Consider the following 15350-nt stretch of genomic DNA (forward strand, 5'->3'; position numbering starts at 1 on the left):
TCAGTTGGTAGTCGCATTCGGGAGAAGGTCGAGTAAAACAAAACATTTGTCGAACTTCCATTATCAACAAAAATTCGTTTTACATCATAATTGGCTATTGTCGCCGACACAACAACAGCGTCGTCGTGGGGAGTCTGGATGCCCCGAACGTCGTCTTCTGAGAAGGTGATCACATCGTCCGGGCGCAGCTTTTTCGTCGGCTCCCCGCCTGTAGACGTCCCCGATCCCAGCCGCTTGGAGATCATGTTGATGACTCCAGCCGTCGGCTGGTTAGTCGGCGCCTCTTCAGTCGGCTGGGGGCATCGATCGGCAGTCGGTCGGGTCGGCGGACCCTTTCGAAACTTGCCGAGATACCCCCGGCGGATGAGATTTTCGATCTCATCCTTCAACTGGATGCATCGCTCGGTGTCGTGGCCGTGGCTCCGATGGAACCGGCATTACTTCCGATGGTCGAGGCCCTTTGCCTTCAGAGGCGGAGGCCGTCGCAGGTATTCTTTTCCTTCGATCTCCATCAAGATCTGCGTACGGGGAGCGGAGAGAGGAGTGTAGGAGTCATACCTGGGACGCACCGGCCTCGGAGTCTGTCGGCGGGGTGATTTTTGGATCTGTCGGGGTGGAGAAAGCCGACTATTGGCCGGGGGCCTGCTTGGTTCGGCGGGCTCCCGACCTTTTCTCCGCTTCTCCTTCGGACCTCTGGGCTCGACCAAGCGTCGGTCGGACGCCCCTTCGTCCGCGCGCATATACTTGTACGCGTGCTCCAGTAGCTCGGCGTATGTTCGGGGGAGGATCTTGTCCAGAGAATAAGTAAATCGGGACGACCTCAGGCCCCGCTTCATGGCTGAAACCGCCATGTCTTCGTTGAGGTCCCGGACCTCAAGCGTGGCCGCGTTGAATCGCGCCACGAAGTGTCGGAGCGTCTCGTTTTCCCCCTGCTTGAGGGAGAAAAGGCTATCCGACGTTCGCGGCGGCTTTCGGCTGGTGCTGAAATGGGCCACGAACGAGTGCTCGAGCTGCGCGAAGGAATGGATACTGCCCGATCGAAGACCGGAGTACCAAGCCCTGGCAGCCTTGCGGAGCGTCGCGGGGAAGCCGATGCAGAAAAGAGCGTCGGTTGCTCCTTGAATCGTCATGAGAGCTTTGTAGCTCTCGAGGTGGTCGACTGGGTCGGTGGAGCCATCGTATGGCTCCACGTTCGGCATTTTGAACCGACTGAGAATCGGCTCGTCGAGGACCAGTCGAGAGAGAGGCTGGGCGGTCTGGAAGTCGACGTCGTTCGAAGACTTCTGGCCGTCCATCTGCAGTTGGGCGAGTCGGCGGTCGATCTCCTCGAACCATCGCTCGTAGTCGTCCGCTCGTCGATGCTGGGAGACCCCAGGGGTGGAGCCTCCGGAGGATTCTGAAAGAGAGGCCGACGGTGTGCGCGGCCGCTTTTCCTTCCTCGCCCGTTCCAACGGGGAAGGAGAGGGCCGCTGGGACCGTCGATCGTCGCGCCGTGGTCGCCCCTCCTCCTCTCCGTGGGAGCGCTCGCATGGAGGCGACAGGGGCCGGCGCGGCCGTCGGCGGCTGCTCCTGGAAGGCATAGGTCGGGCTGCCGGTTGTTGCTGGAGGCTTTTGACTGCGTCGGTCAGTACGGTCATCTGCCGCACGATGGCCGCAATCTGGACCTCCGTGGTCACTGCAGGGCGCGGAGAGCTAGGCTCCACCGCCGGTGGGGCGGGGAGGCTTCTTCCCGGCGGGAAGAACGCCTGGCCGACCCAGTGACTCTCGATCGTTGAGCTCTCGTCTTCGTCATGCGTTCCCCTACCTGGCGCGCCAATCTGTTGCGGCCAATCGCCTCGTCGCCCGATCGCCGGGAAGCGTGCACCTGCAAAAGGAAGTCCGCACTGACCGGAGGCGGCTCCGGCGGGGACCCTCCGACGGTCAAGTCAGAGAGGTGACTGGGCAACAGTGAAATGCAGACAGAGAGCTCTGAGAAAGAGAGAGGGAGAGAGAGAGAAGAGCGAGCCTGCGTATGTGGGAGAGACGGGCGGATCGACCCCTTGCACTGTTGCCTTCCCCGGTTTATATAGTGGAGCACGGTATGGCGCCGTCATTAATGGCGCGGACAAGTGAGGAACTGTCAACTCACTGTAGACTGTCAGAGCCGCCGTGAAAACGTCATGTCGCCGTGTAGCCGTCTAATCGCCAGGGTTGACCCGGCCCCGGGCGGGACAATGCCCCTAGGTAACTGTGCCGCATGTCCGTGTCAGAGCTGACAACGTCTGGCGGCTGTACGGCGGTTAGAGGAGTCAGCCGATCCTAGGTCGGCAGCCAGCGGAGTGGCGTCGGGTTCCTCCGGTCGGTCGGCGAGCTTTATGTAAGTCGGGCCTCAGGCCCCCCGGGTTCAGTCGGTCGGGATGGATACGCCCGACACACCCCAAGTCGGCGATTAGCCGCTGGTGGCTCCCGTCAGTCGGTCGCCCCGACCGACGTTCGGTCGGCCTATCGGCCAGTCGGAGTCGTCCAACGGGGGTGGTCAGGCTGTCAGGCGGTCGGACGGTCGAGCCGTCCAGTCGGTCGGGCCCTCCGGTCGGTTGGGCCCTCCAGCAGTCGGTCGGGCCCTCCGGCAGTCGGTCGGGCCCTCCGGCAGTCGGTCGGGCAGCGGGTATTCCCCAACATATATATATAAAAATAGAGTTCTTTCAACGAAGAAGCCTCCGTCCCATATATTGAGTTGTAGGATAAAAGAGAGAAAACCACATGGACAAATCAAAAAAAAAAAAAAAATCCGATCTGGCATCTGTGCTTTTCTCCACGCGATGGAGAGAGAGAGAGGACCACTCATCTCCCCCTACCATGACTGTTCCTCCGTCGGTGCGTGGCGCTTGATGAAGCTCAAGAAGATGACCCGATCGGAGATCTCCGTCGACAAATCAAACCCCACCTCGCCGGCGGCCATGTCCGCAATCAGGCTTAAGAGCTTCGTCGTGAGTAGATCGGCCTCAACATTGAAATTGACATGTACGTGTCCATCACCCCACAGTGGCATCCAGCCAGGCTCCACATCAGTGTCGCCAATAAGGGTGCCACGATAGAGGAGGATGGTGTGGCCCTTGGCATAGTCCAAGGCGGCATAGTTGGGTTTGTGGATAAAGACCTCGAACTCGAGGGTGATGTTGAGTTCGATGCGAATGACGAGGAGAGTGACACGAGGGGAGCCGCCTTCGATGCAGGTGGAGATGAGCTTCATGATGGGGTCGCGGGGCTTGAAGAGGGTGAAGTAGAGAACAAGCACGACGATGCTGAGGATGAGGAGGAGGCAGGCACAGCCCAAGATGAGGTAGCTGTGGCGACAGAGCAAGGTGAAGGAGGATTGGTTGAGGTGGGTGCTAGAGTCGTCGGATTCAATCATGAGGGATGGATGGAGAGAGAGAGAAGTACTTGGAGTTATAGTGAGAGTGGGGTATAATTTTTCGAGGATAGAAGATGATGGCATGGTGGATGCCTTCAATACTGTGATGTAGCTACCGGCGTATCCTGACCAGCAAGGCATGAGAAAAATGAAGGATAAAAACAAAAAGCACATAAGATTTATATAATTTGATTATTAATCTATATATATAAATAAAGATAATGCAAAAACTATATCATAACATTGAGGATCATAAAATATGAGATTTCCTTACGAATCCTAACTCCCAATATATCCAATCTCTAGATACTCAAATATTAATTTTAAAATTATAAAAAATATATAATAAAATAAATTGATTTAGATTTTTTCAATGTTCCCTCTTTTTCCTCTATTTTTCGATTCCTAGCGGTCCAACTGGGTGGGAGGCTTAGAGCGATCGAACAGGATGGTTGGACATTTGCGTTGGGTATTTTCTTTCTTCTTTCCATTCTCAAGAGTCTCAATTACGAGGGAGGCTTGAAGCGGCTAAATATCTTAAAATTATATAAATATTTCAATTTTTTTTTTTTAAAAAAAACATATAGGTAGCATGTGTAGTGATGTTTTATGGTTTGTTTTCCATTATATTTTTTGCATTATCTCAACTTATAGATAAGTTACCTTAATGTTAATTGAGAAATGGCTTCTTTCTAATAATGGATCCTTATTAGCGGCCTTCTATTTTATCCATGTGCGCTGTACCTATGGTGAAATATTCTGGCCACCAATTATGGTTCTATATGGATCTGTATAGTATATACTTTATCTATCCTTTTATCCACACATGGAATGGATCAGGTAATCTAAGATTATAATTCTATACAATTCTATATATTGCCATACTGATTCTTGAGTTCCTACTTCATCATTGCTCCAATCCTCGATCGTGCTTGCGAAACAACGTGCGATGACGATGGAGAGGCGGAGGCATTCTACAAGCGTGCGGCGTGTTAAGTGGAGCTTCTGCGAGCACATGGAGATCCTGTCACTGTAGAGACCACTGTTTAAATATATATATATATATATATATTGTAGCCACATATTTTTTAGAGGGAGACCTTGCAGGCCGGTATTTCTGTGTCAACTTGACGTTTTTTTTTAAATATTATTTTTTTTAATATTTATTTTTCAATCTAACTTTTTTCCCAACTTATTTTTTAAAAATATGATAGTTTAGATGAGATGACACTGATGAAGTGAAACTGCATGTTGAACATGCGATTTTAAATAATATAAATAAAATATTTAAAATTTAAATTTAATTTAAAATTTAAAATTGAAATCGTATATTGAACATGCGGTTTCAATTTTTCAGATGAAATCACTTTTTCGAAATGCAGTTTTATTTTTATTTTTTATTTTTTTTTCATTTGAGCTCTCTTTTTTCTCTATTTTCGCATCGGACAACTGGGGGTATGATGGGAGCTTCGTCGAGATCGGGAAGGGAAGGGAGGGGAGCCGCTGGTCGGCTGGGGCAATGATCGGACGGTGGAGGTGGTGGGTTGCGGTGCCGGGGGGTATGGGGTGTGAGCCAGGGGAGGGTGGAGGTGGTTGTGAAGGGGAGGACTTTTGTGTTGGCGTGCATGGCCATCAGGGCTCGGAGGAGAGGGGAGGTGAGGTGGTAGTCGCGTAAAGCTGAGGGTGGACAATGGGTGCGGACAGCTGCGGCAAAAAGGCGGGATGGCCGCGCAGTGGCACGGACGGCATGGAGGACAACGAGGGGAGGGGGGCTGGGCTACGGGTGGTCGTCGCACGGAGCTGAGGTTGGACGGCGGGCACAGCGCAGACGGCGGTGGGGTGGGGCCGCGGTGGATCGGCTTGGATGACCGCAGTAGAGGGGCGGAACAGCATAGAGGATGGCGAGGGGTGCAGGGCCGTGGGTGGTGCGTCAGAAGGGGTGGATGCGGGTTGGCTACCGACAGAGGAAGGTCGGAGGGGCGGTGGGAGGAAGGAAAGGGAGAAACGAGGAGAAAAAAAATTATTATTAATATTTAAAAATATATTATTATTTTTAGTAGTAAATATATTTTAGAATAATATTATTAATCAAATAATAATAATAATAATTTATTATTAATCAAATAATAATATTTTATTATTTATAAAATAATAATTAAAAAATTTATTATTTATTTTTTTTTCATTTCTCTTTTTTTTTTTTTTCCTCCCACCTCCCCCCCCCCCAGCTGATCTTTCTCTACAGCTCCACCCTCGATCATCTGTTGTGGGCCCCACATCGGTTCCATCCCGCTGTCGCAGCTGTTTGCGCTCGTTTCTACATTTCGTCCCTCTGCTATGATCGTCTGTATCGCACCCACAGTCTGCCTCTAACTCTGCACGATCACTATCCCACCTCTTTTCTCCTCGGGGCCCCGACAGCTGTCCATGCGAATATCAAAATCTCCCTGAAACTCCCTCCACTCTCCTCTGACCGCTACGCCCACACCCTGGCACCGCACCCCACCACCCTCACCACCCGATCATTGCCCCAGCTGATCGACAGCCCCCATCCCCTCCCTCTTCGATCTCGGCCTCCACTCGTGCTTCTGAATGTCCGGTATGAAAATAAAAAAAAAAAAAGCACTAACAAAACAAAAAATGAAACAATATCTTGAAGGTGCGAGTCCATCCGAAAAATTAAAATAACACGTCCGACATATAATTTTAATTTTAAATTTTAAATTAAATTTAAGTTTTAAATATTTTAAAATCTCACGTTGAACATTCAGTTTCGAGAAGAAACCGCACCTTCAACATCCGATTTAGATTGGGAAATAAGTATTAAAAAAATAATATTTAAAAATAAAATCCTCACGTCTCTCGCTTGTGTCCACCGTTTTAGGTCCGCTGAAAATGCCGAAACGGCCATAAACCCGAGCGAGAAAACCCTGCACACCCCGTAGAAGAGCTCCAAGCTTCGAATTCGTCGTTCTCGTGGAGGAAGAATCCCAGTAAAGACATGCTTCCCTCCTCACAGAGAGAAGAAATTCAGCAATGTTGACGACGATCGGAACCCTCCTCCCCCGCCCCCTCCCTCGCCTACTCCCCTCGCTTTCCTCGACCCCCACTTCCCTTTTACACGACACCGCCGCCTCTAGGGTTTCCGATCCCAGTACGCTTGTCGGCGGAATTAGGGCCTCCCTCGCCCGACTCTACTCCGCGTCCTCCGGCGGGTGGGGCGGTGGAGGCGGAGGCGGAGGTAAGGACGCCTGGGGCGACTCCGACCAACCCAGATCTGACGGCGGCGCCGGTGGTGGAGGAGGAGAACCGATTCCCGGCCTCGATTGGGGCGAGTCCTCCTCTTGGTCCACGGGCTTGACCAAGGAGCACTTCGATGGCGAGGCCGTCGGGCGCCAGGTCGCTCCCGGAAGCGAGCTTAAGGCGGTGGCGAGAGCGATGGATGAGGAAGATGAGATCTTGAGGGCGGTAGAGAAGGATAACCGGGAGAACAAGGCGTTCGTGGATGGGTGGGGGGATAGGATGATGGAGACCTACCAGCTTCTGAAACAGGTGAGGGAACCTGGGGCGAGGGGGGCTTATCTCAAGGACTCGGAGAAGGCGGAGATGTACCGGCTTCATAAGGAGAATCCAGAGGTGTACACGGTGGAGCGACTGGCGAAGGACTACCGGGTTATGAGGCAGAGGGTGCATGCCATCCTGTGGCTGAAGGAGATGGAGGAGGAGGAGGACAAGAAGCTAGGCCGGCCTTTGGATGACTCTGTTGAGATCTTGCTCGATAACTTTCCAGAGTAAGACACAAAAATCCATGCTCTTTGGTTAGTTTTCTTGAGCTGCATGTTTTGAACATACGTTTTACTGATATCATTTTAAAATCTTGATCTTTTGCTTTGGTTGGAAGACTATCTTTTGGTTGGAAGACTATCATTTTAAAGTGGGGCATTGGTGGCTTGTTTCGACATGAAAATGCTGATTAGGTGTACGAACAATGGCCATATGCTTTATGATCATTTTGGTTTTAGATCAGTAAGTATAATCACAAATGCAGTTGGGAACATGTGTTGCTCTTATATTAGGTGCTGCTGTCAATCACTGAACATGTTGCTTTTATAAACTATAATATTGGATGGACGTTAATGTAATGTGACAATTTTTTTTCCAAATATATTTGATAAAAATGGATTGTAGTGACAGTTATGAAGTGAGAGGAGGAGTTTAGGATATGAAGTGATTTCCCTTTTCATTAAGTGGAATTATTGGTTATAATTGAACTTATGCAAGTAGGATGGCACAACGTAGAATCCAATCATAAAATTACAAGCACTACCCGCTGAGGTAGGAACTGATAGTCAATTAATTGGTTATTCTAGACTAGTGTCTCACCTATGAAGAACTTTAGCATGGATGTTGTTGACATGTGAAGAAAGAACATTATGGGTTATGATGGGTTAAAAGGATAAGAAAACAAATTACTCAAGAGTATCACTATCCATGAGATGTTTGATTATTTTTATTTTCATTTTCATTTGAAGAAGAAGCTGCTATGTTTCATAAGGTGGCTTAATTACATTCTAATAGCCACTATAGATCAGCTGTATTTTCCATCTTTCTAGTTGTAGAGTTGAAATTTGAGCACACTACATTTACAATACGAATTAATTATTTGGCCTCCAGTGAATGATGACTTTTTTTTCAAAAAAAATATATATAAGCTGACCTTCTTGGTAGAAGTGTCTGTTGGGTCATAAACATCCATACATGAAAGGGATTAATTGAGACTTACAAGAAGTTAAATTTCAATTCTCTGACTTGCCTTTTTGGTATGGATTTTTAATTTAGGAACATGCTTTGGAAGGATGGAAGTTACATATTATTTCAATTATGAAGGAGGAGTGTATTCACGTGGTAAAGATGCAAGCAAGGTCTTCTATGAAGGAAAAGTTTCAAAATGGAATGCAATGAAGAACCTTATAAAGCATAAATTCCACTAATGATTGGTAAATTGTCACAATTCATCTAACCCTTGTTTCGAGGCATAAAAATTATTGATGAATCTACCAAACATCTCTAGACCCATCCATGATGGTTGGTATTTGTTAGGCAAAAGAAGTAGTTAATTACAAGGTACTGCATTGGTCTAATGATTTCATCCAAATTGATGTAGCTCTTTTTGGTCTCTGGATGGGGGAAGAAAGCTACCTGGTTCAGACATGGTGAGAATTTATGGAGGAAAGCATTGACTGCAGACCATCTAGTCAAATGCAAAGAATTCTCCTTGGAACCTATCAAGGTTGTATTAATCAACATTTTAGTTTGTCATGTGTATATTCTTTCCTATCAAGGCTGTGTTAACCAACATTTCCGTTTATTATATGCCCATTGTGAAGCACATAATGCTGTACTGTTCTAGCTTAAAGCAAATGCAATGATATTATTTTCCATAAACTTATAAGGGCATATGTTTGGTGGCTTAGGATACTGTATAAACTAAAGGTTGAAGGTGGTTAGTTGTGAGGGACTTCGTGGAGATTGATAAGGCTCTCCTATAGAAATGTTATGAAGATCATACAATCAAAATTATAATTTATGTCACATGCAAATAAAACATTATACATATATGTTGGAGGTGGATTGTACTAATCTGATATTTAGAATTTATAAGGATGCTAATAGAGTTGATGAAAGACGGATTGTGATATATAAGGAGGGTTTCAGAATTTGATTTTGATTGGCATTGTTGCAGAGGGATGACCTTGGCCTCGTGCTTTGTTAGACCTTCTATTTCAGCATCCAATTTAGTGCCTAAAATGAGCTGTTTTTTGTATTGGGAGGCTGGAGGGTTGAGAGTGTGTTCTTTATATTGAAAAGCAACTTGCGTGAAGAGGTTTGAGATAAAGAAGTAGAAAAAGCTTGTACTTGCTTCTGATCATTATGATCAATAGGAGTGTTAGTGGAGATCAATAACCTCTAACCCAATCCAAAGCTGACCTGAAACATAAGGTTTGGGCATGAAAAATAAATCCAACAAGCTATTGGGCTGTGTTGGGATTTTGAAATTAGACCCAAAGTCTTATCGAGTCAAATTTGGGTTATGGTAAATCCATACCCGCAAATACCAAAACCTGATCCAACTATTTGCATGCATATATACACACATACTGGCAGAGATAAGCATATAGATTGTACGCATACATGTCTATATGTGTATCTATCATTTTTATTTTTAATCGTCAAACAAGAAATCAAATAGAGTATAGTGAGACTGTAACTTTTCTTGTTCCACCAAATTCCTATCTAATGTCATGTATGGTAGTCTTTTTGCAGTATATTTATTATAATTTAATATTCATACAGAGCTTGATAGTTGTGGTATCTTTTTCATAATTTTATTTATTTATTTTTAGTGAATGTTTACAATAAAAAGATAGTAGTTGAATAGAGAGCCTTTATTCATTTATTTTTAGTGAATGTTTACAAAACAAAGATAATAGTGGAATAGATGCTCTCTTTTAGATACAATTTTTTTATATTTTTATATCATTATTTTTCCATATTTCATAGTTTATGAGGTTGCATTTTGATTTATTAAATAATTTGAAAAAACTGTCCAAAAATGCAGCATAGTAGCTTGTCGAATACCCAATTTCTAGCCAAAACTGGAACCAATATCCAACCTTTCCTGGGTCCAATATTGGTTACGGTGTAGAGTTTAGTTCAATTTGGATTTGGGTATGGATCTAGCAAGTATGTTTTGGGTTTGTTTACAGATATGGCCAAACCTGATTCGAAACCCAGGCTGCTAACACCCCTAGTGATTAATCTGTTAAATGATTCTGGATACCCTGGGCTAGTGTTGTCAAGAGCAATGGTGTATAGGGTGTCTCTTCTGTTGAGGTGCTTGGGCATATTATTTTTGGTGGACATGTGTTTTATGGTTTTTGTAAATATTAATTGTTCAAGTTTCATATTATGTTGTTTGGAAACTTTGGAATATACATTTAGAAATATAAATAATAACATTTAAATAATCAAAATGTATTTTATATAACGGCCTGGTTGTATAGGAATTTTGCTTAGTCCATCTAAGATGTCTCTTGCTTTGGATGGCCTAAGCAGTTTGATAACCTTGTACTAGGGCAGCAATCGGGTCAGGTTGGATCAACTATGGATCATGTCTGATATAGATCGGGATGAAAAATTGTCAACCCTAACTTGACATTTATCAAACATGTCAGGGTTTGAAACTTGGATGTAATTTGTTTAATAAATAGGTAACCCGACCTGGCCTACTTAACCTGTTTGATAAACAGATCGATAAATCAGGTCTGTATGACCTGTTGACCCACATTAACCTGAGTAACCCATTTTCATATGTAAAGAAATAACACAAGGAACTTGTTTGATATTATAGCCAAATCATGAAAAAGATCATCTCAAAATGAGAGGAAAAACTAATCTTAGAACATGAGTTTTAGTTCAGGTCACAAATTTAAACATGTTAACCTAGATATTACAATGAAATCATGCAAAAACCATGTCGTAATATTTATTTCAGATTACAAATTTAAGTATTTTTTAAAACTATACAATGATAAACAAAGAAAAGGATTTGCTTTGTTCTTCTAACATTTGCTTTTTTTTGTTCCCCTTCTATCATCTTCTTTATCAAAGATGGAGCACCTTCCTCATCAGTGACTTTCTGCTCTTTTGCTACTTCTGGATCTCCCAATGCATAGTCCAGGCCAATAGCTTTGGGGCTTCACTCTCCCAGTCGTTGGCATCAATTTCCTCACTGTCGTCATGATGAAATTGAAGAAATACGGCAAAAGGAGATTAGAATTTTGAATGAAATTTTGTGATATAATAGGTGAAATCTTTGAAAGAAAATCAAGAACTAGATCAAGAATGAAGACAACATTTTGATCAATCCGAGAGAGAGAGAGAGAGAGAGAGAGAGAGAGAGAGAGAGAGAGAAGGAAATTGATTGATTGCGCTAGCAGTGATGGTGGGGAGCAGCCAAGGTTAAGGATGGAATTGGTGGCATTAGGGTGGCTATGGTCATCATAGCAGGTGATGGGCTAAGACTTGGGGAACTGACACCTTTTTGGTCTTGGAGTGGCTGAATGGAGAGAAGGGATTTGGGAGAGGAAAATGGTATAAAGTGAGAAGGGAGGGGGAACTAGGGTCGGCAGTTTCAAAAGCGGGGTCTCCTGTTGCTAACAAAAAGGGATGGGATGGGATATGGATGGCTGTAGATTTGTTTGAAGACGCACACAATCATGTGCTTTTGTCTTATTGCTTGAACCTTTGGGGGCAAGATCGGTGACTTGAGGTGCCTGGACTCCTCGAAGTGTGGCACACATTCTGCACCCGAATATAAATGGGTTTATGTGGTTTAAATGGGTCAAAACTCATGAATCCAAATCCGATCTGTTTAACAAATAGGTTGAGAGAGTTGACCTCTTTAACATATTTATCATAAACTTGGACTTGTTTAATGCAGGTCGGATATGTGTTGGGTTGATGGGTCAGGTCATAGATTGCCACCCATATCTCGTACTTGGGTATGGAATGGGATAGTAGTGAAGTTTTTCATTGCAACCCTTCCATGATTTCTTTCTAGAAGACTTATCTCCTGCTTCTTATATTTTTGTATGACGATTTCCAATAATAGATCTGAGGCTAGTGATTGTGGGTGCAGGGAGGATGATGGTGTATGCCTTCCTATATTAGGCTTGCACGAAGAGAAACTTGAAGAAGCTTGTTGCTTAATTTTGATCTCTATGATTTCACTGTGATCCTTTGCTAATTTAGTTCCAATTTGGGAACTTTTTCCTGCTAACATTAGAAGCATTCGCCTTGTGAGACCCTACAGCACCTTCTAAGATTCTAGCTTTTGTATGGATGGCTATTTGTGGTGGGAAGTACTTGCAAAAAATGGGAACTATATTAGATAGGAAATTCTCTTATTCTTTTGGTAAAGGTTGAGTCCTTCTGGCCTTATTTTTCAGTTTCAACTTTTTATGATCTCTTTTGCCAATGTTGATGCTCTTGGTACCATCGTCGGTAAGAATGCTTCTTTGCTTTTGGCTTAGATGCCACCTCCAAATGGAAAGATGATTATGGAGGATGTAAACTTCATATAATATCTAGTCAGAGGTGTGGAAGGATATGACAAAGGTTTTACTTGAAGTACCATTAAGAAAAGGCACTAAATCTTGGCCTGGTTATGATGTGTTCAGTTCCTGTTATTGTTATCATCTTGTTAAGGATTAGGAAGTACTTTGTGCTGCTTTCTTTTCTCCTATCATAGCCACCATTTCGAGACTTTGGAAATATTTCCTTTGTTATTTTCTAAAATAGTTTCTTACAACTGGTTAACTTCTCAATGTATTGAATATTAATTTCAAGAAGCATTCAGCAGTGCCTCTATCACTTTAAGACAATATTGTGCGGTGGACTAAGTTCTGATCCCACTTCTCCCATTTATGTAGAATATAAAAGGCATCTGGTATTAGGAGCTCAGTTTGGGGTGTATCCTGAAAAGTCACAATTTCTGCACACAAGATTGTGATCCATCTTTAATTTGTTTTTCATATTAATAATAAATTTGCTGAATGCACTTTCTTTTTTCCTCTTGCAGATTTTTCAATTCCCATGATAGGGAATTCCATGTAGCTTCCCTTCCTTATAAACCTGACTTCAAGGTCATGCCTGAGGGCTGGGATGGCACCACAAGAGATCCTGATGAGGTTCTCTATGAGATCTCAATCAAGGAAGACCAAATGCTATATGAAGAATTTGTTCAGCGGTTGAACTTCAACAAAAAGAAAGTAAGTTGTATTTTCTTTCCATCATTTGTACCTGTATTTAGCTTAATTAAACCAGTTGGTTCACAAAAACCTGAAAAGGTCACTTTACGTAAACCAATTGTTGTATTTAGCTTAGTTAAACCAGTTGGTTGACATAAACCTGAACAGTTCACTTTATTTAAATTTGCTAATATGGAAGTACTTATAATGAAGGCGCGAGTTGTTTTTGGGATAAGTAATTACTCATATGAAATAATAATTGGAATTTTGAGTTTTTACTGATAAACATGCTGAGCCAAGATCTGAATTAACACAATTTAAGCTCCGCTGATCAGATCAACTCCCAATTGATACTAAGTTAACCTGGAAACTATTTTATGAATTTTCATATTTTTCATATTTAATGCAATATCAAGAGCACATAGACCTCAATGAACAGTCCTTGGCAATCCTTTTTTTTTTAAAAAAAAAAAATATATGCTTAGTGACAATCAGCCAGTTTTTGTTGATTATATCTTTCTGGAAATTGCCTGCACACTGTTTTAGGCGGATCAAAGAAACTGAGTTTAAGATGTTGTGACATGCTTTGAAAGGATAGCTTTTTGTTTTTGGTAGAATTGAAAGGATAGGTTTTCTACGGCACTTGCACGCTGAAATTTGCTTTGGGAGTGGGAGCAAGCATACTGATCATTTGGTTGAAGTTTGTGTCTATGATAGCATTACATACACATTTATGTCAATCGATATGATAGTTGATTTATGAACTGAGTAGTAGCTCAGCTGTAGCAGGGTTGAAGTCTCTTGAGATGTGTTATCGCTCAAGAAAATTTGGCCCAAATACTCTTCCGGGGAAAACTCAGGTTTAAATCCCCAATGGGGTGGCAGGACTTTGATGCCGCCCATTCTTTTAAAAAATGAGAGAGAGAGATTTCATTACTATGTTTTAATTTAGTAATTATATCTCCACCCTCTCCAGTCTATGTTCATTTACTTTTCCTTCCACCCACTCTTCTCAACTATAGTACAATGATACGATGTATTTCCATTTAAATATCTGATGCTGAGACTAAGAAAGGGTGAGAGCAGATACTGAAATTGGATATTTTTGAAATCCTTGAGTATAGTGAATCTAGTTCTGAGTTGACCACTGTTAATGTGTGTGATTGTGTTTGAATGATGCCAGAAATTCTCTTTCCAAAGCAAGGACTTGTATTTACACTAGCCAGTATGATTTGAGTTTATATTTGATCAGTCCAGGCTATCTATGTATTATCTATGGGGGGATCCAGAAACATTTGTAGTAGGACCAATGTTTCAATCTATGTTTCTATTACATAATATATTATGTTTTGTTAGGTTTTAACTATAGGTACAAAATGGAAATTTTGAACGAAACAGCTTCAGAAGATACTACTTGATTGTTCTCTTGCAGTGTTATTTTCTGAATATGAACATTTGGTTTAAGGTTGGAAAACAGAGGCATATTCTCTTGATAGGCTAACATTGGACCAAGCTTGCCTTAAGAACTGCAAACCATACACTGTATATCTATTGGATCCTTTTCAAATTGTTCTGAACCTTCTGCTCTCTGTAAAACCTTTTCATCTTTTCCTCTTCTTTCTCCAGGTGGCTGGGGAGGTAAAATGCCACAAATATAGCAGGAGGCGACCATCAGAAGGATGGAGTTTTACCATAGAGAAGCTGGGTCCTCATGGAAAACGTGGAGGTGGTGGTGGCTGGAAGTTTGTGAGCTTGCCTGATGGATCGAGTCGTGCGTTGAATGATATGGAAAAAATGTATGTGAAGAGGGAGACACCAAAGCGCCGGAGGAGAATTATCCCCCCTTTTAAATAACTATGACAAGTTATTAATCGGTAAGTTATGCCACCTCATCTGAGTTGTATGCCTGGAAACCAGTTTTAACACATGACCTGTTTGAAGGCCTAAAATATACTATCATTGGACATGGGAGGAAAAGCTTCACCTCTCACGGCGAAACTGTGGGTTATTTGAGGGGCATGTTGTGCTGCACTGAGTTATCCAACTTGCATCTTGCATCTGATAATGTGAAGTCAAATTTCAATGTTATTTGATGGAAATCTTATGCTGGCTGTAGGTTGACTGTAATATCAACCTCCATCATTGAA

At 43.3% G+C, this 15350-nt stretch overlaps 2 protein-coding genes and 1 long non-coding RNA gene across 3 annotated transcripts; 2 read left to right on the plus strand and 1 right to left on the minus strand.

The window, feature by feature from the left end:
- Nucleotides 1–2830: 2830 nt before the first annotated feature.
- LOC105050057 (uncharacterized) lies at nucleotides 2831–3391 on the minus strand. Its single transcript, XM_010929912.1, has one exon. The coding sequence runs from the start codon at nucleotides 3389–3391 to the stop codon at nucleotides 2831–2833; it is 561 nt and encodes a 186-aa protein (XP_010928214.1).
- Nucleotides 3392–6263: 2872 nt separating this feature from the next.
- LOC105050030 (protein GAMETE CELL DEFECTIVE 1, mitochondrial) lies at nucleotides 6264–15350 on the plus strand. The gene is made up of 4 exons (XM_010929880.4): nucleotides 6264–7182; nucleotides 13035–13224; nucleotides 14830–15077; nucleotides 15145–15350. The coding sequence occupies exons 1-3, from the start codon at nucleotides 6428–6430 to the stop codon at nucleotides 15055–15057; spliced, it is 1173 nt and encodes a 390-aa protein (XP_010928182.1). The 5' UTR covers nucleotides 6264–6427; the 3' UTR covers nucleotides 15058–15077; nucleotides 15145–15350.
- LOC140859710 (uncharacterized) lies at nucleotides 7189–9819 on the plus strand. The gene is made up of 3 exons (XR_012143420.1): nucleotides 7189–7417; nucleotides 8231–8388; nucleotides 8556–9819. It is a non-coding gene; the product is annotated as an uncharacterized lncRNA (long non-coding RNA).

The sequence above is a fragment of the Elaeis guineensis genome, chromosome 8, assembly GCF_000442705.2.
Source record: "Elaeis guineensis isolate ETL-2024a chromosome 8, EG11, whole genome shotgun sequence".
Taxonomy (NCBI): Eukaryota; Viridiplantae; Streptophyta; class Magnoliopsida; order Arecales; family Arecaceae; genus Elaeis; species Elaeis guineensis.

Excerpts from the sequence above, each read along its gene's own strand:
- LOC105050057 (XM_010929912.1), bottom strand. The coding sequence starts at position 3,391 with ATGATTGAATCCGACGACTCTAGCACCCACCTCAACCAATCCTCCTTC.
- LOC105050030 (XM_010929880.4), top strand. The coding sequence starts at position 6,428 with ATGTTGACGACGATCGGAACCCTCCTCCCCCGCCCCCTCCCTCGCCTA. Across the intron at positions 7,183-13,034 it reads TTGCTCGATAACTTTCCAGA|ATTTTTCAATTCCCATGATA; the intron begins GTAAGACACAAA and ends TTCCTCTTGCAG. Across the intron at positions 13,225-14,829 it reads TGAACTTCAACAAAAAGAAA|GTGGCTGGGGAGGTAAAATG; the intron begins GTAAGTTGTATT and ends TTCTTTCTCCAG.